The sequence below is a fragment of the Mirounga angustirostris genome, unplaced genomic scaffold, assembly GCF_029215605.1.
Source record: "Mirounga angustirostris isolate CCGP_5_RB_7025 unplaced genomic scaffold, mMirAng1.0.hap1 SCAF_15, whole genome shotgun sequence".
NCBI classification, from domain to species: domain Eukaryota; kingdom Metazoa; phylum Chordata; class Mammalia; order Carnivora; family Phocidae; genus Mirounga; species Mirounga angustirostris.
Genome location: NW_026991723.1, coordinates 58,063,945 through 58,089,412, shown reverse-complemented (window position 1 = coordinate 58,089,412; position 25,468 = coordinate 58,063,945). Strand labels below are relative to the sequence as shown.

At 45.2% G+C, this 25,468-nt stretch overlaps 1 protein-coding gene across 7 annotated transcripts in view; it reads right to left on the bottom strand.

Moving 5' to 3' along the window:
- Positions 1-9,146: 9,146 nt before the first annotated feature.
- The window catches only part of UNC13B (unc-13 homolog B), a 209,075-nt gene continuing 192,753 nt past the window's right edge, over positions 9,147-25,468 (bottom strand). For 4 of the 7 annotated variants that reach the window (XM_045882623.3, XM_054509271.2, XM_045882621.3 and 1 more), the window contains 17 exons: positions 24,379-24,506; positions 23,652-23,737; positions 18,322-18,448; positions 17,974-18,070; positions 17,611-17,754; positions 17,209-17,286; positions 16,613-16,690; positions 16,283-16,371; positions 15,895-16,047; positions 15,652-15,775; positions 15,487-15,543; positions 15,219-15,299; positions 14,205-14,352; positions 12,627-12,683; positions 11,466-11,558; positions 10,908-11,067; positions 9,147-10,741 (listed from right to left, as the gene is read on the bottom strand). In XM_045882623.3, coding sequence (XP_045738579.1) covers positions 10,456-10,741; positions 10,908-11,067; positions 11,466-11,558; positions 12,627-12,683; positions 14,205-14,352; positions 15,219-15,299; positions 15,487-15,543; positions 15,652-15,775; positions 15,895-16,047; positions 16,283-16,371; positions 16,613-16,690; positions 17,209-17,286; positions 17,611-17,754; positions 17,974-18,070; positions 18,322-18,448; positions 23,652-23,737; positions 24,379-24,506 — 1,986 coding nt within the window. In that variant the 3' untranslated portion in view covers positions 9,147-10,455. The remainder of the gene's footprint in view (positions 10,742-10,907; positions 11,068-11,465; positions 11,559-12,626; positions 12,684-14,204; positions 14,353-15,218; positions 15,300-15,486; positions 15,544-15,651; positions 15,776-15,894; positions 16,048-16,282; positions 16,372-16,612; positions 16,691-17,208; positions 17,287-17,610; positions 17,755-17,973; positions 18,071-18,321; positions 18,449-23,651; positions 23,738-24,378; positions 24,507-25,468) is intronic. The other 3 variants (XM_045882625.3, XM_045882624.3, XM_045882622.3) reach the window with 1 other exon arrangement.

The following is a 25,468-nucleotide window of genomic DNA, read 5'->3' as shown; positions in this document are numbered from 1 at the left end:
CACAGTTCTTATCATCTCTCTTGCAGACTTGGCCACAGATGAAGAGATGACTGTCAGGTGCATTTCTAGGGCAGTAACTAAGAACTGTAGTCAAGGGGCGCCTGGATGGTTCAGTCGTTAGGCGTCTGCCTTCGGCTCGGGTCATGATCCCAAGTCCTGGGATCGAGCCCCGCCTCGGGCTCCCCGCTCCGAGGGGGGCCTGCTTCTCCCCCTCCCACTCTCCCTGCTTGTGTTCCCTCTCTCGCTGTGTCTCTCTCTGTCAAATAAACAAAATCTTTAAAAAAAGAACTGTGGTCAAATACCATGGAATAGAATTTAAAGTCTTAAATGTCCACATGCTCCTCTTTGGTAGATCTGGCACTGAGCTCAGGAGAAAATCCACTATTCCACTATGTCCCCACATTTCAGCATCCCTTATTTCTTTACTTTAGACTGAGATCGTCTTAGAGCAATCATTCCCAAAAGCATGGTCCATGAACCAATTGTTTCAAAAACATGAAAAGTTGTTTGTGGAAAATACAGACAACCTGGCCCCCACTCAGGATGTACTGACTCAGAATCTCTGGGAGGGGTGGCAACAAGAAACCCAGGAGGTCTTTTTGCCTATTAAATTTTAGACTATTCATTGCCTTGCAGCAAAAGAGCAAGCGTAATGCGTAATCAGCAGGAGGTAAATTGAAAGCCAGCCTCCAATAATCAGTCTGACACTGGGTCAGATTGGTATTAAGAAAAAGGACAGAGATCTTGTGAGAAGGCATAGGGTCCTAACATTGTTTTGGAGCTGGAAGAGATCTTGAAAATGGTCTATTCCAATGTTTTTCTAACAGTGTTCTATGAAGCCTTAGGAGTTCTAAAATGGGATATGAGAAAAAAGGATTGGCAGAGCTTAAAGTCCTAAAAAAATGACTGCAGAAGCTTCACTGGTAACCTGGAATTTTGTGTAAGATTGTATCTGAACAATGGTTTTGCTGATTTAAACAAACAAACAAAACAAACCTTGGCTGCAAAGGAGAAGAAAAAATTCTCAAGGCCTAGCATGCATCCCAAACCAATTAAATCAAACTTATGCTAGTTAGTTCCAGGCATCAGCATTTTTCAGTACCAGGTGATTTCAATGTATAACCAAGGGTGGGAACCACCATACCAATTTGCTCTGTGCTTCTCATTTGAGATAAAAGAAAATTAAGGCCCAACAAATTTAAAGGGGATCAGGATTAAAACCAGCATCTCAACTTCTAGCCCACTATACTATCTTGTCTCCACAGTCCAGAATGAACTAATCATTCGTCTAAAATAGAGAGCATATAAATCAAGATTATTATGTAACCTCATATTTACAGAGTTCTCTGGACTTTTAAAGAGTACTTTATATATATTCTCTTTTTAGATTCTTATAAAGATACTGGGAAGTAAGCAGGATAAAACTCTGTCTCAGAATGAGGGAAACAGAGGTCAATTAAGTTAACTCAAAGTGGCTTAGAAGTAGAGCCAGAATTAAAACTCTTTATCTTCTAACTTCTGGATTAAGTAAATCTAATTTGGCAAGTGTTTGTGTGCCTAGTATGTGTTAGTTAAAACATGGTCAAAGATAAGACATCATCCATGCCTTCAATTAGTGTACAATCCTCTTAGAAAAACAGAAATAACTAAAATACAGTGCTGTCTGGCTTATTCCTTGAACTAGCAGAAGCTGAAAACACTCCCTGATTGGCCTTGATAACAAAGTCCAATTCTCTTCAAATTCAGTGTGTGGCTTCTACTTTTTTTCTGACTACGGCAACTAATGTTAGGGAACTCAAGGGACTTGTACATAGCTATTGCATCTCTAGGCAAGGCCACGTAGCTGAAAAATGTCTTGATAGGGGTAGAGAAGAGAGAAGAAGGGTGCAATTTCAGTGAGGTTCATTTCATAATCTCTGAAGCCAAGGCTATGACTCAGAAGACTGGGAGATTCCAAAACAAAGGGCTGGATGGATAAGACAGAGTATTCACATAAATAATTATTTCCTTTTCCATGGCATTTTAATAACTTGACAGTTTGCAATTTATGTTGAAGATAAGTACTACACACCAAAGAAGAAAATAACATGTAGGGAATAGTATTTGTATCAGTAATTCAGAGTGGTGGAGAAGGTCACAAATAGACAAGAATGTTCAACTTTTTTCATGAGGAACTCATCAGACATTGCAAAATGTTGCCATCCATATCTTACCAAATAAAAGTTAATGAAAGAACCAGGAAACCAGGTTTTACTTATGAACTGAAACAAGTTGGCCAGGAATGGTCTATCTCAGTTGTTCTCAAACTTTAACTTACATCAGAATCACCTGAAAGGCTGGGTCCCGTGAGTTTCTGATTCAGCAGGTCTGTGGTAGGACCCAACAAATATTTCTTACAAATTCAGGTGATGCTGATGCTGTTGGTTCAGATCCCATACTTTGAGAACTACTGGTTTATCATAAAGTCCACAATATACTAGATACACACAGGCGTGCACACATGCTTATTGCAAATTATGACAACTTAGTCAATTCTCTATTATTGACTTTGTAAATGATACTCTCCCCACCAATCTAATGGCCAAAAATAAGACTAAATCAGGAAGAAGTTATGGCTAGTCACTTAATTAGACCATCTATTCAAGAGCACAAATGAATGAGTTTATGAAATGAATGTTTGGGTATTTGACAAAGGCAACCTGTGAGGTGTATCTAACAAGTAGGAAATGACATTGCCCTTTAAAAGCCTTTACTTATCTTGAAGCAGACATGAATTTTATTTCTTGTATTTAAGAGAACACCCTTTGGACCTCTCTATACCTTAAATGTTACCCAAGGTCCCATCCTCATTCTTTTCTCACTACTCACTTTCCCTGAGTTTTCTTAACCACTTCCCCCCATCCCCTCACCGGCTTCATTTACTATGAGCATCATTGATTAGTAACTTTGTTCAGGTTAAGAAATTCCTTTGAGAATCTGATTAATGCCTTTCTTCATAAAAATAAACATACATACTGGGGCACCTGGTGGCTCAGTCGGTTAAGCATCTGCCTTCGGCTCAGGTCATGATCTCAAGGTCCTGGGACTTGAGTCCTGCTCAGTGGGGAGGCTGCTTCTCCCTATGCCCCTCCCCCCCAACTTGTGTGCTCTCTCTCTCAAATAAATAAAATCTTAAAAAAAAAAAAAACATATACACCTATATACATTTTACATCCAATTCAAGACTGGGATTTTCACTCAGGTTCATGGGCCGCAGGTTAAGAGCTCCCTATCTATATGCTAATGATTCAAAAATCTATATCCTTCAGTCTGAATTTTTATTTTGAGCTTCAGTATTACATATCCAAATAGCTACTTAACATCTGTTTTTGGATGTCACACAAATGTCAAAATCTACAGGTACTGAGGAATGACTGACTGCTTAATATGGATGGGGTTTCCTTTTGGGGTGATGAAAAAGGTCTGGAATAAGTATTAGTGACAGTTGTACAACATTGTGAATAGACTTAATGCCACTGAATTGTGATTATATTTTTATATGGTTAAAGTAGTAAATTTCACATAATGTGTATTTTACCACAATTAAAAAAATCTACATTTACAAAACTGAAAGAATCTCTATTCCACATCTCTCATACACCCAAAATCTGTGCTTTCCCTTGTATTTCCTGTCTTTGAACATCAGTTACTAGTCTTACCATTCATCTAGTGGCCCAAGCCAGAAACCTAAGAGTCGTCTTTGACAATGCTTTCTTTCACTCTCCCATTTGTAATTAATTATTAAATTCTGTACATTTTCCCTCATTAATAAAGAGTTAACTTGGGGACGCCTGGGTGGCTCAGTTGGTTAAGCGACTGCCTTCGGCTCAAGTCATGATTCTGGAGTCCCTGGATCGAGTCCCGTATCGGGCTCCCTGCTCGGCAGGGAGTCTGCTTCTCCCTCTGACCCTCCCCCCTCTCATGTGCTTGCTCTCTCTCATTCTCTCTCTCTCTCAAATAAATAAATAAAATCTTTAAAAAAAAAAAAAGAGTTAACTTGGAATAGTCATCTACTTCCTCTATCCCCAAAGCTTCTACCTAAGTTCAGGCCACCATCATTAACCTCAGAGTCTCCAGTTTTATACCTTCCCACCCTCCATAGAATCCTCACAATCACCCTGGGACAAAAGCATTACTATCCCCATTTCACAGCTAAGGAGACTAAGCCTTAAAGTAGATTTTGAATTTATGAACTTAGGTAAAACTTTCTTGGTAAGGGTCCAGATCTTGCCTAGATCCCTTTTATGCTGGTTATTCTGTGTGCTGTCCCTCCTCCCACCCAACTCCCTCTACCCTATTCTGGGAAGCTGACCTCTATGAACTACATCACCCAAACCACCTTACCCCTAGGCTTCTGTTTGGATTTTGCCAATGGAAAGCATTAGCTGGAGACCTGAGAGCAGGAAGAGAGAGAGAAGGGTAAGAGCATCTATTTCTTGACTTCATTTCTGCTTATAGCAACTGCTTAGCCCTTATGGCCATAGCTCTTATCAGGCAGTCCTTCTTCCAGATTGTAGCTGTAAGTGGGCTCTGGTAACAACACTCCTTCCTCTTTCCCCTCAGGCCTAGGAGTCCTACTAACTTGCCACTGTTGATGTATTTCAACATTCCTTTCTAATTCCTGCGAATACTGATCATATTTCTGTAAACAACCCTTTGGTTAAACTCTCTTCAGTTAAACCTTTTTGAATGCACCAGCTGTTTTTCTGCAAGGATTCGATAAACTAGGAAAACAAACAAACAAAAATGGCATGTTGTTGCAGTTCCATTCATTAAATTTCTAATATCTATAATAGACTCTCCTTCCTTCCCTCAGATCCAAAGTTTTCCATCCTTCTGGGACTCCCTGGTCTTCCAAGAAGCCTCTCTAAATACTGTTACCTACAGAAAAACACTGTTGTTACCACTACTGTGCTGTATCTAGTGTGACATTAGTACTCTATTGTCCTACAGTTCTATGATCATTCAGTTTCATTAGTCTGATCATCCCTGCAAGGACAATAAGCTTTTAGCAGTAGGGAACTTCAGCAATTAGAATCTCTAATGACAAACGTATTTTAGAAGGAGCCTTAGTGGTTACCTTGTCTAACTTCCTTATTTTATAGATGCGGAGGTTTAGTTTTACACAGCTATAGAATAGTGGCAAACCTAAACCCATCATCTAGATTCTTCATATTGCTTCACCATGCTGTGATACTGCACTGGGTACTTAGTGGGCACTTAATATGCTTATGACTCACTCTTAAATTTATTCAGTTTTTGTTTTGTTCAATGCTAGGCCTTGTGCCTAGGTAGCTATCTGGCATATAGGATGCGCCCAGCAAAGATTTGCTCATTTTGAACCTGTGATGCAAGGCTAATTCCCTAGAAGTTAATCAGAACTCAGAGGATCATTTATAATAACAGTCCTTATAACCTAGAGAAAGTGTTGTTTTCAAAGTGCTTTCACATTTAAATGAGCCCATTTGCTCCCTCTGAGGTAGACAAGGGAGGAATTATTAGTCTATTTTAACAGATGCAGGAAACTGAGCCTCTGAGAAGTTAAAAAGCAAGGTCCCTTTATTAGTACGTAGTAGAGCTGATACCAGTATTCATGTTTTTTCACTTCTACTTCAATACCATTTTCATTATTCCATGTGGCTTCTTCAGCTTTGCTGTTCTGCTTCTATAGCAGTTTCATTTAGGGAGTGAGTCTGAATATTCACAATGAATAGGTAGATCATACACTTGTGTTCAAAGAAGTGATTTTGCTCCTTTAAAAATCCACTATTGGGGCACCTGGGTGGTTGGTTAAGCAAAGAACTCTTGGTTTCTGCTCAGATTGTGATCTCAGGGTCATGAGATTGAGCCCCATGTCGGGCTCTGCTCTCAGCGTGGAGTCTGCTTGAGATTCTCTCTCCTTCTGCCCCTCCCGCTCATGTTCTCGAAGATAAATCTTTTTTAAAAAATCCATTATTAAAGGTACTTCTATTCTACTTCTGATTAGATATATCTTGCAGATTATCACCATTTTTTAAAAAAGATTTTCTTTATTTGAGGCACCTGGGGGGCTCAGTTGTTAAGCGTCTGCCTTCAGCTCAGGTCATGATCCCAGGGTCCTGGGATCGAGCCCCGCATCGGGCTCCCTGCTCAGCGGGAAGCCTGCTTCTCCCTCTCCCACTCCCCCTGCTTGCGTTCCCTCTCTCGCTAACAAATAAATAAAATCTTTTTTAAGATTTATTTATTTATTTGGTAGAGAGAGAATGAGAGAGAGGACAAGCAGGGGGAGCAGCAGGCAGAAGGAGAGGGAGAAGCAGGCTTCCTGCTGAGTAGGGAGCCCGATGTGGGGCTCGATCCCAGGACCGTGAGTGAGATCATGATCTAAGCTGAAGGCAGACACTTAACCGACTGAGTCACCCAGGCGCCCCAGATTATCACCATTCTTGATTATTATGAGGCCTGTTATTTTCCTGAGGGAGGAAAGAAGGTTACCATCCGTGTGTTTTGGAACAAGGGAGACAGCACTTTTGAGACATCACTTCCTGTACAGACCAGAGCCAGGCCCTTTACAAAACTAGGTCTTCAAAGAGAAACAAGTAACCTCTTGTCCTTGGCCTGACCTCACCAGAGAGGGGCTGGGCAAAACTGGCTTTCTTCAAGATCAAATGTACAAGAGAGCTACCTATAAGTATTTTGATTGAATTCTCTTACCACAAAGACTTTGGTACAGATTTCACCCTGGGTTTTAGCTATTAGGATGATTTCTGATCCTAATCAGAACACTGCAGAAACCAAAAAAATCTAAACATATTAGCCATCTCCTTTGGATTTCACTTTCCATTAAAAGCTCAAAGTGTTGGCTCAAAAAATGACCCCAACCAAAGTCCTACATAAGCGGCACAAACTCAAATGCCTACCAGATGCCAGGCAAATAAAGCAAAGCCCACTGTAAGTAAACAAGGAGTAATGGAGTCTGTAATGAACTATCGTAAATTAACAATTGCTTCTCAGTTCCAACCACCAGTTGCTTTGTGGGAATGTGAGTTAAAAGTTAACAGATCTTCCTGTAAAAAAACAAAAAACAAAAAACTGGAAATCTGCATTTTTTAAATGTGAAATCTGGTTTTAAATAGCTAATAATTCAAACTTGCAAGGCTGTTGCAAGCCATGGATACCCAGTCAGTTTGACTTTTCTTTATGGAGGTCTCCTGTGCCATATCAGAGAATGATAGCTAATTTGCCACTTTCAAGTCAAATGTGGTGGAAGATTTATGCTTTTTCTCGGTGAATCTGGATATTGCTGGAGAAGTGGAAAAACTCCATGAGTTCATATAATGTGCCTTAGCTAGGGGTTTGGGCTTATCTGTTTCAGAAGGTAACTGGATAAATGTTTCCCACTTTGGGAAGTATTTAGTGGGGAATAAATACCCCCTTTGCTAGGTATTTGGGCAAATAGATCTTCTCTTGAGGGTCTGGGAAACCCTTATGTATACTTCAAGTATGGGGAGGGGGCAATAACCTCGGGGAGTATCGGGAGAACTGTTTACAAGAAAGTATGAGGATAGACAGGTATTAGTGGGAAGTACACAGAGCTGTACGAATGTCAGGTAGTACGGGGTTAGTCTCTTCAGTGTTGGAAGGGAGAAGATGGCAATAACCTCTCCTCCGGCGCCACCTTCGGGCGCTTCTTGCTCACCATTGCCGCGCAGCCGTCAACTCCAGCGTTCTCCATCTTAACGCTTTCTGCGCAGGCGCCCTAGAGCCCCAGGTTTGGGCCTAGAGCAGAGCCCCGCCTCTGACCACGCCCCTCCCCACAAGCCCACCTCCAACCACATCTCTCTCCTCAGGAGCCCGCCAACCGCCCCACCCTGCCTTGGTTTCCCGAAGGGGTCCTGCAGCTGTTGGCCTGGCTCTAAGTACCTGAGCGCCCTCTGTGCCGGCTGCTGGGGAACACAGATGAAATACTCAGACCCTGCCTTTGGGTGGATCACAGACTTTTGAGGAAGACAAACAAGTAAATTGTAACTATGTAAAGTGCTGTTGTGAAGGGGTTCAGGGTTGGTTGGGTCCTAAAGGCTGCCACTAAGTATCAGAACCTAGAAGGCCATGAAAAAGCCTGCAGGCCATTCCAGCAAGGGGGAACAGAATGTGCCAAGGCACAGAGGGGTAGGAGTGCACAGTGTGTGCATGGGGTTGTAACTTCAGGGAAGTGCTTTAGAATAGCTACAGGATGGTAGGGGGATGTCTGCACTGTGTTGGAGGGTCTTAGAATTTCAGCCCAAAGGCTATGATAGATAACCACTGAATAGTTTTAACAGGAGAGAGACTTACCAGAATATGTGAGGAAGGCAGGGGCAGAACAGAGGCAGGTGATTATCACAGTAATACAGACAAGAGGAACTAAAAGCCACTATTCCACTTGTGGTACTGGGAACTGAGGTGAGACAACGGATTCAACAAGTAAGTTTAAGGCAGAAATGATAGAGGGCAAATGGCTTGGGGAAGAAGGAGGAAATTTAAAAATGACTAGGGAACTTAATTGTAAGGATTTATTTAGCAAGCAAATGGAAATGAGGAACTGGAAAGCTGGAGTTAATCCCCTGTCTTGTGCTCCCACTCAGCTCCCACCCCACAAGGGCTAAGAAACTAGGTAAGCACTTTCTTGTGTCAGCTTCTCCGATTCCCGTTCCAAGAGGCCTCACTTTTACCTTGTTTCTTCCAATATAGGAGGAGACTTTTTACTCCAGCTTTCCTTCCTTGAATTTTCCCAAATGAAAGGCCAATTTCTAGGACTACTCCTCTGTCCTGTACATGACAGCCTCAGCCTTCTACCAATCCCCAGAGTCACACCCTTACTAGCACATGACATCTGGACTTTCTGCAGGAAGCTGATACCTTGGGTCCCATGACTGTTAACTGGATTGGTATTCTCAGGTCAAGGCCAAGATGCTAACCCATTACCTGCTTTACCGCATGGTGCTTATCCAGAGCTGCTTTAGGTTCCATCACTTGTTGGGGGGACGAGGCAGTGGAGCGCCAGGTACAAAATTTACCGTTATACAGGATTATACAGGATAGTCATTTCTACAGCTTTCCACACCTTAACAGAATTACCAGACCCCAAAGGCTGCTATAAGATAATTTATTACAGACTAGCCAAAAATGTCCTGTAACAATGGCACATATGATAATTAACAACAGCAAAGACACTTAGTTTCTGGTTACATGTAATGGCCAGTACAGCTGTGGATAACACAGAGTCCTCAGGAGGTCCAGGAGGCTGCTACCAAGGATATCCAAGAACCATGTCACATCTCTGATCAAGGGCCTGAGAAGTCCATACAACCTCCTAAAAGAGTTTGTCTCTGACTTCCCGAGGAATATTGATGCCGCCTCCATCCAGCCTATACAGAAGGACCATAGTCCAAGCTCCTTCTGCAGGGTTGAATATCTGTGAGGGGAACACCAGCTGACCTAGATGAAGGGGAGTGAGGCCAAAGACTAGATTCTTTCCATAAAGGAGAGGACAACCAGAAGGCAGTAGCCATAGGTGAGGAGGACTCCTTCTAGACTGGTTTCTACAATTTTTGGCTTTGTTCAGAGCCTATCCAAGAAGAAAATACAGCCCTCTCTTCTGGATCCTTCAACTAGCCCTCAGGTGCATACACAAAGGAATAGCCTCTCATGTCCTGAAATATCATTGCTCCCCTTCCTACAGGAATGAGGGAGGGGGACTCCTGAGCAGGTGGCCTCTGGTGCTTGTGTTCCAAAGAATATTCTGCTCAGGGCTCTGAAGTATCATGTGAACCTCATTCTACTCATGACATATAATTTGGGGGAAAAGATTAGCACAGCTCATTTCTAGAAGGTATCTTGTTCAGTCTCAAAGCCTTGTTTTCATGGAGCCACACAAAACCAGTGGATCCTGCTCAAGGGAGAGTCTAAATTCTATTCTGTATGTTCCTGCCCTGGCCATACTCCAATCCCCAGACTTTAGGGCTCAGCAACACCTGGAGGCTCAACTGACTATTTAGCTAACCAGGTACATGCTCCAAGCTCTCTAAACTTGTTCTTCTAATGGTTGATATGTCCGGGTCTAGCTGGATAAGATGTGGCATGGAGAGGGGTGGAGATGGGGTGTGGGGTGAAGGAGTGTCTACCAAGAATGGCTGACACTCTCATAAATGTCTGTCCCTCCCTTTATGGAAAACCTCCTTATGCAGTAACCCCCACAGCCCAGCTCCTAGCACCACAGACCTGCTGGCCAGGGATTCATGACCCTTTCTGTGAAAAGCCATATTCTTATCACCCCAAATTTTTCCTTTAATTTCCTTAAACTGAAGGAGTCAGCCTCTCAACAAGCTGGCTACATAGTAACTCTCACTGGCTAGGACTTGTGGAACTGATGCCATCTGGTTGGCACAGGAACCCAGGTGCTCAGCTCCCCTCTTCTATGGAACGAGACTCCGATTTGAGCTTCACAAACTCTCGAGCCACTTCGTCATTGCTTCTCTGAGATAGAATCCGGAGAATAGTCATGCCTGTCTCATCCATGTGGATCTTCCGGCCCAAGGGGCACCAGCAAGCACAGCTGCCTTTGGCTGCCACATCCCTCAGAGGCATCACAGCCAGCCCCAGAACACGATCCTCACGGGCAAAGCAGTAATCCTTCACACATATTTGCAATTCATAGGCTTCTGGTCCCTCTTCATTTCCCAGGAGGCTGTGAGCACAAGGTGGATGAAAGGGAGGGAGGCCAGAGCTGAAATAGTCTTCAACTGAATTCACCTCAGCCACCATCCAACCCATCCCTCCTTTCCCCTCTCAAGTCTTACGCCCCTGCTCACCCCCATCCCAGAGTCCTGCAGGTTCCCTACCCCATAACTCACAAGTGAAATGTCTCATTGTACTTGGGAGCCCAGTTGTTGCTCTTTGATTTCGTTGTGAACTTCCTCTTCTTGTCACTTTGGTGTGGGCCAATCATGGTCACTTCCACAAAGGGCCGGAACATACCCGCTGTCTGCCATTTGAGGTCATTGGCAGCTACCACTGCCCAAACAAAGGAAGCCTGTGAGGGATCCCACCAAGTGTTCCCAGTTTTTTGTTTTTTTTTTTTAAAGATTTTATTTATTTATTTGAGAGAGAGAATGAGATAGAGAGAGCATGAGGGGGGGAGGGTCAGAGGGAGAAGCAGACTCCCTGCTGAGCAGGGAGCCCGATGCGGCACTTGATCCCGGGACTCCAGGATCATGACCTGAGCCGAAGGCAGTCGCTCAACCAACTGAGCCACCCAGGCGCCCCAAGTGTTCCCAGTTTTTAAGCCCCCAGGTTGCATTCCCCTTGGAGGAGGGCTAAATCGGAGGACTGAGATAAAGCAGCCCCTGCCTTCAACTGATGAGGCCACTGCATAAGAAAAGGTCTGAGACCTGTAAGTCTGTGCCACTCACCTTTCACTGTGACCTTGTGCTCCCCAGTTCCAGGATGTGTAAACAAGTCCACCTGAATAGAGACTTCTCCCACAGGATCATCCACACCAGACCCTGAAGGACAGATGGACAGTTGATCCCTCACTGAAGAACTCTTGAGACTTCAGGCCTAATTATCCCAGGTAAAACTGAGGAGTTAGGAGGCCACCACCTTACACCCTAAAGCCTGAAGCAATCACCCAAAGTAGCCATGGGGTGAAGGGAAGTAAGCAATGGGAGAAGGGAAAGCTAGGGGATGAAGAATGAAGCTGTGTATTAAAATACATTAGGCTGACAACATTTCCGGTGAAATGTTCCAAAAATGCACCAGGAATCTCTCAGGTTCCCCAAACCTCTCTTATCTCCTAGGCTGAAGAATTTTTCATTGAAAGACATTAGAGAGAAGGACAGTACTGCCACCTTGTATCTTTGTCTGGGAATTATGTCCACCCCATGGTGTCTCAATGGAACAATGTGGGTCCCTTCTAGCCAAAGGTAATACTCTCTACTCTCCCACTTATCCTCAGATTCCAGGAGGCCCCTGGTTGGGAGGCTGCCCTGCTCAGACTTTGTCCTATTCACACCTGGACCTCTCTACCAGCGACTTCCCAGTGCCAATCTCTGGCCAGTTTTTTTGTTCTTGTTTTTTAAGATTTTATTTATTTATTTGACAGAGAGAGACACAGTGTGAGAGGGAACACAAGCAGGGGGAGTGGGAGAGGGAGAGGGAGAAGCAGGCCTCCTGTGGAGCAGGGTACCCGATGCGGGGCTCGATCCCAGGACCCTGGGATCACGACCCGAGCCGAAGGCAGACGCCTAACCACTGAGCCACCCAGGCACCCCTCTCTGGCCAATTTGTAGGCTCCCTTCAGCAGAGGTCTCACTATTTTGGGAAAATACCAGTACCCTGCACCCCAGGTAAAACTTTGTCCTCAAGTGGAGGGGTGGGGGAATCCTGAGGATAGAACTACTGTCAACCCCATCTCAGACTGTATGAATACATTGCTCATCTCTGAGACTTGGGATAAAGCTTCTGGACTTTGACACATAGCTCCCCTACCGCCAGCCTAAGCAGCTCATTCTAGTTCATAGGGAACAGTGTTAGCTTATGTTAGATTCACGTGTGCAAGGTATACAACATACCCTTTTCCGGCCGAATGTCCTCATTAGCTGTAAACCTAATACCTTTCCCATCATGCACTGAGTGAGAACAGGCAAGTCAAGGAGTAGTAGCAGCAGCAGGACAGAGAAAGAAGAATCCGTTAGAGGTCTAAGGAATTAACAGCCATTCGGAGCAACTCTACACATATTTTGATGGAGCACAGAGATGGGGTGAAGAGAGGTCAAAGAGCTGGGGTCAATGCCCCAATGCTCCAAATTAGACTTCATGGGTCAGAGGTCAACCAGATCATTGGGGAAAAGCAAAAGAACATACAGAGAGAAGGTATTTGAGACCATCAGGCCAGGAAAGAGAGCCATTGTAGGCTCTAATTTCCTAGGCCTTAACTGATAAAGCAATGGGTACAAAAGGTACACACACACACTCGGATCCTCCCTGCAGTATCCACCCTTCCTCTTACCACATATATGCCCATTTCAGCCTTTCCTCATCTTTACTTCTAGCCTGAAGCTCAGGATTTCTAAAAAGCCTTTCTGGATTAACTCAGATCCTCCCTGGATGTTACAGGTCTTTCCATGTACAGCTCTGTAAAAGATCTCCCTGTTCCCTTGGGCAAGGTTCATAACTTCTTTGCTCTCTCTTCTTCCCATCCTGGACTTGAAATAAGAACAGATGTGGGAAAAAAAAAAAAGAACAGATGTGGAAAATGGAGCAAGTCCCTTGCATCTTTTCACCTTCCATCAACTCTAGTCTAACTGCTTAGATCCCTCTTCCCCTTGAGGTCAGCTCTGTGCTCTGAATCCACAGCTCAGGAAGGCCTAAATCCTCCCACTCTCGCCATCAGATTCACTCTTCCAGGCATCACACCTGGGTTTCCCCGGAAGAAGAAATAACAAATGTGCCTGAAAGTCTTTCCTGGGAAGGCCCTGCTCCAGGGCTAGGGGCAGAATTTCACAGGGCCCGGGGCAGAATTTCAGTCTGAACCATATCTAGATGGATGTGTTTTGTTATAGAGAGGCCTAAGACAGGGAGGGGTTCTAAGGACTGGAAGTCCCTGGGAGAAAACCATCTGCCTGGGTCCCTATGCATTAGCATCACCCATGAGGCTGGAACCTCAGATATGCACAGAGCCCCATGATCCATATCCTCTCTTCAACTGCTCCCATAGTTTGACTCTCCTAGTCTTTTTCATCATCCACACCAGACAATCTGTAGTCTTTTGCTTTCTCTCCCCAGGACAACTTCCAACAAGATTTCTAAAGCTATGAGTTTTCATCAGTGTCTCAACCACTCATTCTCAAGGCTTCCTGACAGATACTTCCTAACAGACAGGGTACACTCCTTGATAAACATGCACTAGCAGGGCAATATCTGGGAAAGGGATCTCTGGCACATTTCCCAGGTCCCTGTGATTTTCCTGTCTGGCATGGGTATGGTGTGGGGGTGAGTATTGAGGTCCCTCAAGAAATCCTGGGATCTGAATTTGATAGGCTCTCTGAAGAAGTACCTAGATCCTCCTTAAGGGCTGGAAGATATTGACTCCCTAGAGGCAGAAATGTATCAAGGAGTGGAGATAGGGACCCAAAGTTCTTAGGCCTTACCCTGGGCAGTCTGTGAGCGCACAAAGGTTTTGATGAGTGTGTCTGTGGTCTGTGTGTACAGAGATAGGGCATAGCGTAGGGACTGCAGATCTGGGCTCTTCTCCAGGAAGGTTTTCTTCAGCCCATTACCTCCAGCATGAAAGTATTGCTGAAAGACAAAAGAATACCTGCTACAGCCTTCTCCCCTTACAGAGAGGCAGCTTTCTACACTGTCCTCAGAGAAATCACATCTGAGCAGAAGCTCAGTGAAGATGCCAAAAGAGGATGGTGAGGACAATAAGCCATTCAATAAACAACAAGATCAGGAATACCACGTAGAGTCACAATCTCTCAGGTGAAGAGTATTATTTGGGTAGGAGCAGTAAGGGATGGCCACATTCCTGGTCTGTGAAGTATGATCTATCCAGACAAGCAAAGATATGGAATAGAAGCATTTCAGAGAGAGTAGCCAAAAGTGCTCTTTTACCCCTCTGAACTCTTAGAGAACGTTATACTTATGACAAATCTCTTCCAAGTGCCCTGCATCACGGTTCATGTGTACCTGCCTTATTACAGCCTTACCAAATTATAAGCATCTTAAAGCTAGGAACTATATCTGATTCTCTCTGTATCCTTCATAGTGCACAGTGCCCTGTGCATATGTTGCCTGGTTGAGTGAAGGAATGGGTAGTAGAAAACCCAAATGAATTTATATATAAGTGGCAGAGGGAAATTTCTGCTAGATCTGGGGTATGAGGAACTAAGTAAACTGAACTGTACTCAAAACCCAGGAATAAGTGCTCTGGGTCTGTGGTTAAGTCATCTGAGATCATAAAGGAGGTAACTTTTGGTTGCTCCCAAGCAGAAACATGGACATAGCAGAGAAAGAAACAGACATAAAAAATCACTCCCTTCTGGATGTGGGGTGGCAAGAGCCCAGGGGACATCAGTCTGGCAGAGTGGAATGCCAGGGCCACGAGGTAGTGTGACTGAGGTAGGGTAGTATGACTGTCTGGAGAAGGGGGAGGTCTCCACCTTGATGGTGTCCAGAGCAAGGTCAAGGATGGCACACTGCTTTGGAGTGAGACTCCGGGTTTCCTCTCGTACCATGTGGTCCTAGAAACCCAGAGAAAGCAACAGCATCAGGACAGCTTGGGGCTGTCATGACAGTCTTTCCCCCACCCGCCAACTCACACTACACGTTCCTCTCATTCTTCCTCTTCTGTCTCCAAAGCTCAAATTTCCTTCCTCTTGGGCACCCTGTCACCCCCAGCCTCAGAAGGATCCCATACATCCACAGTACCTTGAGTTTGGAAAGATGGCTCAGCTCCTTGGCAGCAGTGAAGATTAGCTGGGTGCCCTGGGCAGAGAGGGGATCGGTCAAAAGCAGAGGACTCCAAACTCGATCAGGAAGTGTGGGGCAAGACAGGGGAGACAGCCAGAGGAAGTGGAAGGGGAGTGTCCTTACCGTCTGGTCAGTGAGTGGGGGTAGAACAATCATCCTTTCCATTGTGTTCATTACCACTCGCCAGAGCTCCTTCAGTACACGCTTCAGGACTGTCTTCTCACACACAGTGGCAAAGAGTGTGAGGCTGTAGGCCCACGTAACAGGTAAGACTAGAGAGTCTGAGAGCCCCCTTCCCTGAGAGGCTTCTCCATCCGACTGCCTCTGCTTTGCCTATCCCATAGGACAGTCGAGTGCCGTACTCACTTGCCATCCAGGAAGTCCATGAGAGGCCGCAGCACACTATCTGCATCCTGAGCCACCGAGGCCCTGGCGTTGGGGGACGCGTTCCCTGGGCCCCGCACCTGGCCCAGGATGTCAGCCATTTGTCGAACACACTCATCAATCCGCACCTGAAAACTACACATGCGCCCACAGTGCAGCCCTCCCTGCCCAGACAGACACTGTCCTTGGAGCAGCGCCAGCTTTTCAGTCCCACTCCAGCATACTCCTGGTCAGCTCCAGCAGGAACAGCCAACAGGAGGAGAGGGAAGATCCACACACCTGCAGCTGGATGGAGGGTATGGGGCACGGGCTTTGCGACTGGCCAGGGGCCACACCTGGCTCTTACGGCTGTGTGTTTGGGGCCACTGACCTGTTTCCAAATACCATGCTGAGCTCATCCAGAACTGTATTCAGTTTCACCTGCAGCTCCTTCAAACTGTCTGCAGCTTCAGGGTCCAACTATATCCATAGAAAGTGTGCTCAGCTGAGCTGGTTTTTGTACACTTTTCTCCCCTCCTGTGCCCCGAACTCCTCCCTCAGAGGGCCTTTACCCCAATGCCTACTTAAATCCCTCAACTTAAACCAGCCCAGACCCTAAGCTAAATTGCTATGTATACCCAGTCAGGAGAGGATAGAGTTCTATGGCCAGGGGGCTCAGGAACAAAGGGAAAGTGTAGCAACCCCACACCCTGAGACCTACCTCCTTGCCTCCCATGGCCTCAAACATTTTCTCCAGCTGGACCCTCAGTTGCTGCATGTTGTTCATCAGGATGCAGGGCTTTGGGGACAGATGGAGCCATTGAGTCTTGACTCCTTTCAGCACAGGACCTGTCAGCCTAGGGTACCTCTCTCAACACTACTCCAAAAACCACAGGGAATTTACAACACATATTATATGCATCTCTTCCTAAGCACTGAGATCTGGAACCAATTTACACAGTTCTCCTTGAATGAAGACTAGAAACAAATGTTTCTGTTTTTAAGCTGGGTGGTGGGCCTCAGGTGTTCATGGTATTATCCTTTTAACTCTTTGAATGTCTTAATTTTTTTTTTTTATTAAAAAAGAAAGATTAAGTAAAGCTCTAGCTTAGTAGAAAATAAAAGTACCAAAATGGAGGCTCAGAGGAACTCCTAATCATTAAGTTCTTATTATTTTGTGTCATAATCTCAAGAGAAGCCCTACTGGGAATCAAGTCAGGAGCACCACCCCCACCCTCAGCTCTGAGGATAGCCTCAAAAGCAAGGATTCAAATGTCTTCCACTTTCTTCTCTAGGGTCCCAGGGCCTGACCCTCACCATTTTCTCCTTTGTGCAATAATCTGGGAAGCTCTTTGATAAGATGTTTGCATACTGCATCAGCACCTTCCCGATAGTCTGAAAAAAAAAAAAAAAGAGAGAAAAGGAAAGGAGAGGGAACCCTTAGCTCTCCCTACAGGGATCTTGCCTGAGGTCATATTTGTCATCCCAGAACAACAACAACAGGGAGGTACAGGGGAATCTCACAGTAAGGGACAAAGCTCCCTCTCAACCTCAGAACAACACCAAGATAAACCCACCAGTCTGCCCCAGACACAAACAAATGAGAATGGGGTGATGCCAGACTTGAGGTCACCACAAAGAGGAATTGAGCTCGGGCCTGTGATGAGGCTGTGAGCATGGTAAAGGCAAATGGAAGGGAGAAGGGAGGGTCATGGTCACCTTAGCAAATCTCCTCATGTAGTGGGCAAGGATGTTGGGGTCTGGGCATTCCAGCTTCCGGATGATCTCAAAGCTCTGGTTGAGCTGTGTGAAGACATCCACCACAGAGCAGGAAAAGAGTGCATGTTCTGATGTCTGCTGGAACTACGGAAGGCCAACAACAGGATCATCATCTTCAGCCACTACCTTTTCCCAAGTGTATAGGGTTCAAAAGGGCTCTGCCCAGCAGTTGTGGCTCTCTGACCCTCAGAAGTCCTCCTTATGAATTCCACAGGGAAGAAACTAAAGCCCTGGAACTTTTGCTGGCAGCTAATTGCTGGGACACCTGGCCTGACCCCTGTGCAATCCAAGCCTCCAACTTACCCCATCCTTCTTGTCTCGTTCCAGGGCCCCATGCAGGAATTCCAGGGACACATCCTCATTTTCATTCAGCCACTGCAGGACGAACTGCTCAAACCACCTACAGCCAGGCAGGAGAATTGGGGATTGGAGCCAGTGGTTGGCATATGCCATGTGCCTAATAGCTCCCCCAGACTAGGGTCTTTGGGAAGATAGGGCACAGTTTGATGTTTTCTCTTTCTACAACAGAGCCCAGAACTGACAGTCTCAAGACTTGCTTGCTAAACTGAATTGAGGACACAGGTCCTGCCCACCCCCTAAGATGGAGGGACCCCCTTCCCTTCCCTGTGTAGTGCCCACATGATGACTCACACTGGGTACTCAGGCACCTGCCCCTGGAGGGCAGGCAGATCTCGCACATATTCATTGTGGAGCCACTTCACCTTGAAGTGTAGGTTCATGTAGTCAGCACTCTTACACAGCCGGTCTTTCTCATGCTCTAGTGGTGGGGAAGGAGGCTGAGTCAGGTCCCAGCAGTAGAGGCCACGGTTTCTGAGCTTTCCCAAAGCAGCAGATCTGGTCAGGCAGCTCTATCAGATGTCTTAGAACAAGGGTGACTCCCAACCACTTCCTCACAACCATCTCCCCCTACCAGTACTCTGCTCTCCAAGAGCCTGGCCCAAATCTTCTTTTAGAGACTAAGCCAAACTCCCAGATAGGGTCAATAGTCTTCTTGCTCTATCTTCTGGAAGTGTCAACTGAGATACTGGCCTCTGGTGAAGAAGAGGAGAAAGGGATGTGGGTGCTAATGTTGATTAGTGGGGAGACTGCCCAGGACTAGAAAGGGATGGTGGTTTCCTAGGACTTCTCTAATCCTAGTAGCTGGGCCATTCCCTCAGATGGGCTTAGATGCAGTGATGAACAGCTATACACGGCATGAATGAGTCAATGACAACTACACAGAGACAGGGAAAACCAAAGTGGGCCCAAGCTGATAGAAAGGGCAGTTAAACAGCCAGAGTGTAACAGCATCTTGAGGTAAACTGAAGTGCCCCAGAACACAGTGGAGACACAGAAAATGAACTCTCCAAAAAGTATGCAAACATGAATAGTCAGTTTGGAAATACAGCCAGATGAAAGGGCTATCATGCTGTAAAAACTGGGATGCTTATTATGGACTTTTAAGGTCATCTAGCTGGATCTCCAGAACCTTCAGGAGAATCCAGGACAAACATCACCCCTGCCCAGAATGCCTGGAGCACTGGCTACAACCACAGGTCCTCTTCATCCACCCCTTTAATAGATAAAGCATTAATTTGAAATAACAAAAGCCAACTGTGTGCTTACATATAACAATGTAAAAAGCAGGTAAATGGGGAAGAGTACTGAGTGACAGAGAAAGGAAGGTCAGGGTCCTTGTGACTCTCTACTGTTTAACTTTGAGTTGCTATGGGTGATGCTCCTCCACATCAAGACAGAAATCCAATCTGCAGCAGTTGGCCCTTGTGAATTAGTACAACCGACACTTGAGGAGGAAATAGGAGCCTGGGATTCAGCCTCAAAAGGCTCCCAGTCCCAGGAAATTTCATCTCCTGGAACAGCAGGCAGCACCACTTCTGGGGACATCAGAGAGACTTCTCAGGGCTTGCCCCTTTTCTTCCACCCCACACTCTGCTATCCTTAAACCAGTCCATGAACCTAGAGACATAAAAAGGTACCATGAGGAGGGCTCTCCTTCCTTCCTGTTAAATAACCTACTAGAAGTGGAGACAGTACTGTTCCATCACTCCAAAACTCCCTAACTGCTTTCTTCTAGGGACCTTTAAGTTACTGTATTTATATAATTCTCCCTTTCTGTCAATCCATTATCTGTACTCTGGTCCCAAACCTCAATTTCTATATTAACTTCTGTCGTACAGAAACTTACAGGATGACTGCTGAAACACTGGTCACATTTTATTCTAACAAGTCCCATGGAGTCATGCTCCAGTAAAGTTGCTTGAGGTTGTTGTTGGGGGGTAGAAGTACAGGGATGATTAATCTCTCAAAAGGGGCAATCAAGTCTCTAAATCTTTCCCTGCCCCTGATTTCCACATTCTTCCTTCCATGCATCTTTCATCTTTGAAGAGTTCTTTCAACCTCATGATTTCAATTATCCAGCTTACTGCTATCTCCCCCAAATCTCTCTTTGGTTCTGGTACTAAGACTTTGATGGAACATCTCACTTGGCCAGAGTTTAACTCTAGTCCCCATCTTTCGCCATTTAACATCTCCAGCTGAAGCTGAACAGAGTACACACACTAACCGTAGCCTCTTGCTCAATGCTGAGCATCATCCTCAAGTCTTCTTTCTTCCTCTTTATTCACATCCAGTTAAATCACCAATCCCTATTGATTTCACCTCCAAAATTTCTCTGGAATCTATCCATTTTACACAGTCATCTGCCTAGGTCTTGTTCCCACCACCTTTAACCTGGATTCCTGTAATAGTCTCCAACCTGGTCTTCCCTCCTCCAGACCATTTTCCACACCATAGCCACAGTGAGTGGCCTTTCCACGTTATGCACCCGACCTTGTCAATCCCTCACTTAACATGGGATTGCTGTTCAGTGGCTCCAAACTGCCTTAGGATGGAGTCCAAAAGCTTAAACATGGCTTGCCACCTCTTTTATGATTTGGCTGCCCTATTTTTCTATCTTCATCTCCTATTTATCTCTTCCCCCTGCACTCTAACGTGCTAGTCACACTGAACTACTGCTTCCAGTTCCCCAAGCATGGCAGCTCTTTCTAGACCCCACATCTCCAAACATACCGTATCCTCTGCCTAAAATGTTCTAGGTCTCCTTTTCCCATCACTACTACCTCCCTTCCCCACTGGCTAAGTCCTCCCATCCTTTAGGTTTCAGTTAGTATATCACCTCCTCCAGGAAGTGTTCCCAGGTCCTTTCCTCAGGTCCTCCTAGAAGCCTTCCCAGGTGTGGATTACACTGTTCTCCTCTCAGCACCTTATTCCTTTTGTGGCACTTATAACTTTGAACTGGAACTGCCAATTTATATGTCTGTTGTCTAGACTGGTGTGTGAGCTTCTCAAAGGGCTGGGTCTATGCCTCATTCATCTCATTGCAGTTCCAACAATTAGCACAGTGCCTGACATATAGAAAATACTTAAAAAGCACTTAGTGAATGGGCTGAGATCTATTGCAAAAAGGCATGAAGAAACTTTCTGTTCTATATTTTAATTAGGATGGTGGTTACACAAGTGTGTATATTTGTCAAAATCATCAAATTATACTATTTTCAGAGTTGGAGTCAATGCTATCCTTTTATCATCCAGGTCTCCAAACTCCTCGCCTTGTCTTGGCCTCCATATTCTGACAGTCATGAAGTCCTGTTACAACTCCCTTCCAGTGGCTATCAAAACCCATTCTTCCCTCTCCAATTCTCTGCTCTAACCCGATCCTCTCAGCCCTAAGTTACTATAACATCATCTGTAGTCCCTGCTTCTAGTCTCTCCTTGTTCTAGATGCCCCATTTTCCCCTGAGGTGAAATCTTATAAAAATGCTGGGTGATAGGGGCGCCTGGGTGGCTCAGTTGGTTAAGCGACTGCCTTCGGCTCAGGTCATGATCCTGGAGGTCCTGGATCGAGTCCCGCATCGGGCTCCCTGCTCAGCGGGGAGCCCACTTCTCCCTCTAACCCTCCCCCCATCATGTACTCTCTCTCTCTCTCTCTCTCATTCTCGCTCTCTCAAATAAATAAATCTTTAAAAAAAAAATGCTGGGTGATATACTCAACTAATGAATCAATGAACATTATATCAAAAACTAATGATGTACTATACCTTGGCTAACTGAATTTAAATTTAAAAAAAAAAAAATGCTACTTTGCAGGGTGCCTGGGTGACTCAGCTGGTTAAGTGTCTGACTCTTGGTTTTAGCTCAGGTCATATGACGATCTCAGGGTTGTGAGATTGAGCCCTCATCGGGCTCTGCATTGGGTGTGGAACCTGCTTAAGATTCTCTTTCTCTTTCTTCCTCTGCCCCTCCTCACCCATTCACAAGCTCTCAAGCTCTTGCTCTCATGTGCTCTCTCTCTCAAAAAAAAAAAAAAAGCTACTATGCTTACACTGCCTCTCTGCTCTATGAGCCTATGGGGTTTCTTATTGTCCTTAATAAGATTTATTCAGTGCCGAGTAAATGCCAAGCAGTATGCTAAGTATGTTACACATTACTTTATCAGCTCAATGAAACAGATGCTATTATCACTCCCATTTTACAGATAAGAAAATGCGAGCTCACAAAAATTGGCCTAAGAACACACTGCTGATTAGGTGGTGAAAGTGAGATTTGCAACCAGGTCAACATTCTTTCTTTCTTTAAAGCAGTTTTCAATCCTTTTGTGTTTGTTGTAAACATTAGTAGAACTCCCCTTTCAAAAGAAATCTCACCTAGAACCCCATATAAGATTGACAAAAGCAGAACTGACTTAACTGGCACCAGATGAAAGGCCTGAAGCCCAGCAACCCTCTCCCCCTACCTGGCTATTCCCTTTTCTCTTAGCTCCTAAGATACCTCTGTTTGAAAACCGCTGCCCCACCTCATACTATCCCTCTTGTGAAACTGATTCACTTTTCACAGGTATTTATCTTTTTTTCCCCCCAAAACCCATCAGAGCTGGGATTCTTCAAGAACTTGGACCATACTCCCCCCATTAGGCTTGCTGAGTGCTACCTGGAGAGGGGACAAGTGACTTCCTCACTGGCCTGCAAGGCTAAGCCCTGGGCTACAGCCCCAAGCTTGACCCAGTGTGGGAAAGAGGCAGCCACTGCTCTGGGGCAGAATTACAGAATGTGCATGTACAGTCTCTGGCTGTCTCAAACTTAATACAGATCTTCAAGGTTTCTTTCAACCTCAAAACTTATTGTTCCTAAACCTCAGAAGTTTAAGTCTGAGGGTTACCCATTTTCCCTGCGACTCCATCAAAATAACAGATCCAGACTCTGATTTGTCTTTGTCCCAGACTGCTCCCTTTCCTTGTAGGTCCACTTGCACAAACTGAGGAGACAAACTAACATATATAAACAACAGGAAAGGCAGCTAAATAAGTGAACACAGAAGGGTACAAATGGGAAAGTTGGATACAGGCAGACAGTGATATCTTTGTGAACCAAAGCAGGAAATGAATAAAAGAATAAGCTGAATGAACAAGATGAATAGTAATTTGTCCATGACATTGCTTTATAGGAGAAGGTAGGGAAGAAGTATCTTTCTGGCTCCAGAACAGCTTTTTAGGAAAGCCAGGTCAGGCAATCTCTAATAAAAGCAAATAATCTTATCTGTGTATTTAAGGTTCTACCATTCTTTAAAACTGTAAAGATAAACTTCACAAGACCATTCATACTCCAGGAAGTGGGCCACTTGAGACTACCCAGAATGGGATGAGTTGATTTTTGGGCTACAGAAAGTCTTAAACAGGACTTGCTCTAAAGCTGGAAGGGGAAATCCACATCCACACAGCCATTTCCATTATTACTCTGGCTGAACCTCTGCCTACCTAAGGACTCCTGACACGTCAGCCTAGAATCCCTCTGGTTTCTCACCATACCATTCACCCAGAACTTATAATTGTCTGGGAGAGGAAAGGGACAGCAAACAAGGTGCTTGGACTAGAGGCCTACAGCCCACTGCCTTGGGCACACCCTTACCCTCCAGAGCATATTTCATGTCTTGGGCAAAGAGCTGCCACATCACTTCTGCGCTGACTTTTCCCACATTCAACTCCTGAGGAAACCTGGATGATGGAAAGAAGCCACAGTCAGAGAACAAAGCAAGAGCTATTTGATTTGACTGATTCCAAAGCTAATGTGCCTAATCTCTTAGAGGTCAGATTGAAGAGAGGAGAAGCCTAGGAAACAGGACTAGGCTCAATCTGGAGAAAAGGGACCCAGGAGCCAGTGGAAGGACAAGTGGGGGCAGAGGATCCCCTCAGGCAAGGTGGGCCCAGGGAAGAGGATGCCCAGAAGGCAGGGATTTGAGGCCCAGGGGAGAAGGGTTGAGGCTAGAAGGCAGGCCCAGGCTAAAGAAGGTGGACGAGAAAGTGCAAGGAGGTAGGCATCAGAAAGCCCACTTTATTCACAGTGGACAGACACATACACACATGATCTCTGGATCCCCTGGGACTCCTATGGCAGCCATTCCCAGGGGCCTCTCACTCCAGGGAGGCTGGCTCAGTCTGGGCAGGGCCCCCCATTATGTTTCCACACCTGTCTCCAGAAACAGTTACTCAGACAGATACAAGGGACAGAGGGACAGATGGGCGTACAGGAGGAAGAGGTGGCACTGCAAACACACAGAGATAGGAAAGAAAGAGGCTGTTAGACAGATGGACAAGCCAACCACCAACCACACAGGGACATGTGGGTTGATACGCACTGGTTCAGAACGAGTGTGTAGGAATTCTTATCTTCCTCTATGATTGACACAATGAGTGTGATGAGTTTGGGCCAAAAATCCAGGTTCCGAATGCTGGGTCCTTGTTCCTCTGGAGGTAGTTCCTGTTTCTTGTTCCAGAGGAGACAGTGAGAATCAGTAGAATATGGAGAATGTCTCCAGTCTTCCTCTTTCTCTTCCCCTCCCCATACCCCTTCCTTTAGAATCAGGTACGCTTCTTTTCCTAGAGCCTGTCTTCCACAAGACTGCCCATGTTCTGTCAGAGGGGTGACTGTTGGGAGGTCCTTATACACAAAAAGTTCATCCCAGAGAACTTCTCTCCCCAGCTCCAGGGCACTAATATGATAAGTTTGGTCAGTATAGGAGACATAAGGATGCCAGCCCCTCTTCTTCATTCTCTCAGTAGCTATGAGTATAGTGACTCCTCAGCCAAAGTAAGTTGCCCCTCCAGTGTTACTAAATAGGTCTAGTTCCATGTGACCCCCAATGGCAGTCTCCTCCAACACCTCCCCTACATCAACACACATGTACATATACATCTCAGCTCTGAGAAACTCCTTCAAGTTCTGCAGGAGTTACTGCACAGACCTAGCATGCAAGTGGGTCCAACCTTCAGTGGGTTAAGGACTTCCCTTAACCTCATGAATGCTATTAAGAGGAAGAACTGTTATCTAGGAAGCTATCTGCCTAGCTGTATAAGAAAAGGTCTTGATGAGACAAGAATACTCAATGGGGATAGGATAGTCTCTTCAATAAATGGTGTTGGGATAACTGGATATTCACATGCAAAAGAATGAACCTGGGCCCCTATATTATACTGCTCACAAAAACTAAGTCAAAATGGATTAAGGACTTAAATACAAGACTTGAAAACATAAAACTCCCAGAAGAAAACACAGGGGGAAAAAGCTCCTTGACAATGGTCTTGGCAATGATTTTTTGGGTATGACACCAAAGTACAAACATCAAAAGCAAAAATCAACAAGTGGAACTACATCAAACCAAAAAATTTCTGTAGAGCAAAAGAAACAATCAACAAAATGAAAAGGCAACCTACAGAATGGGAGAGAAC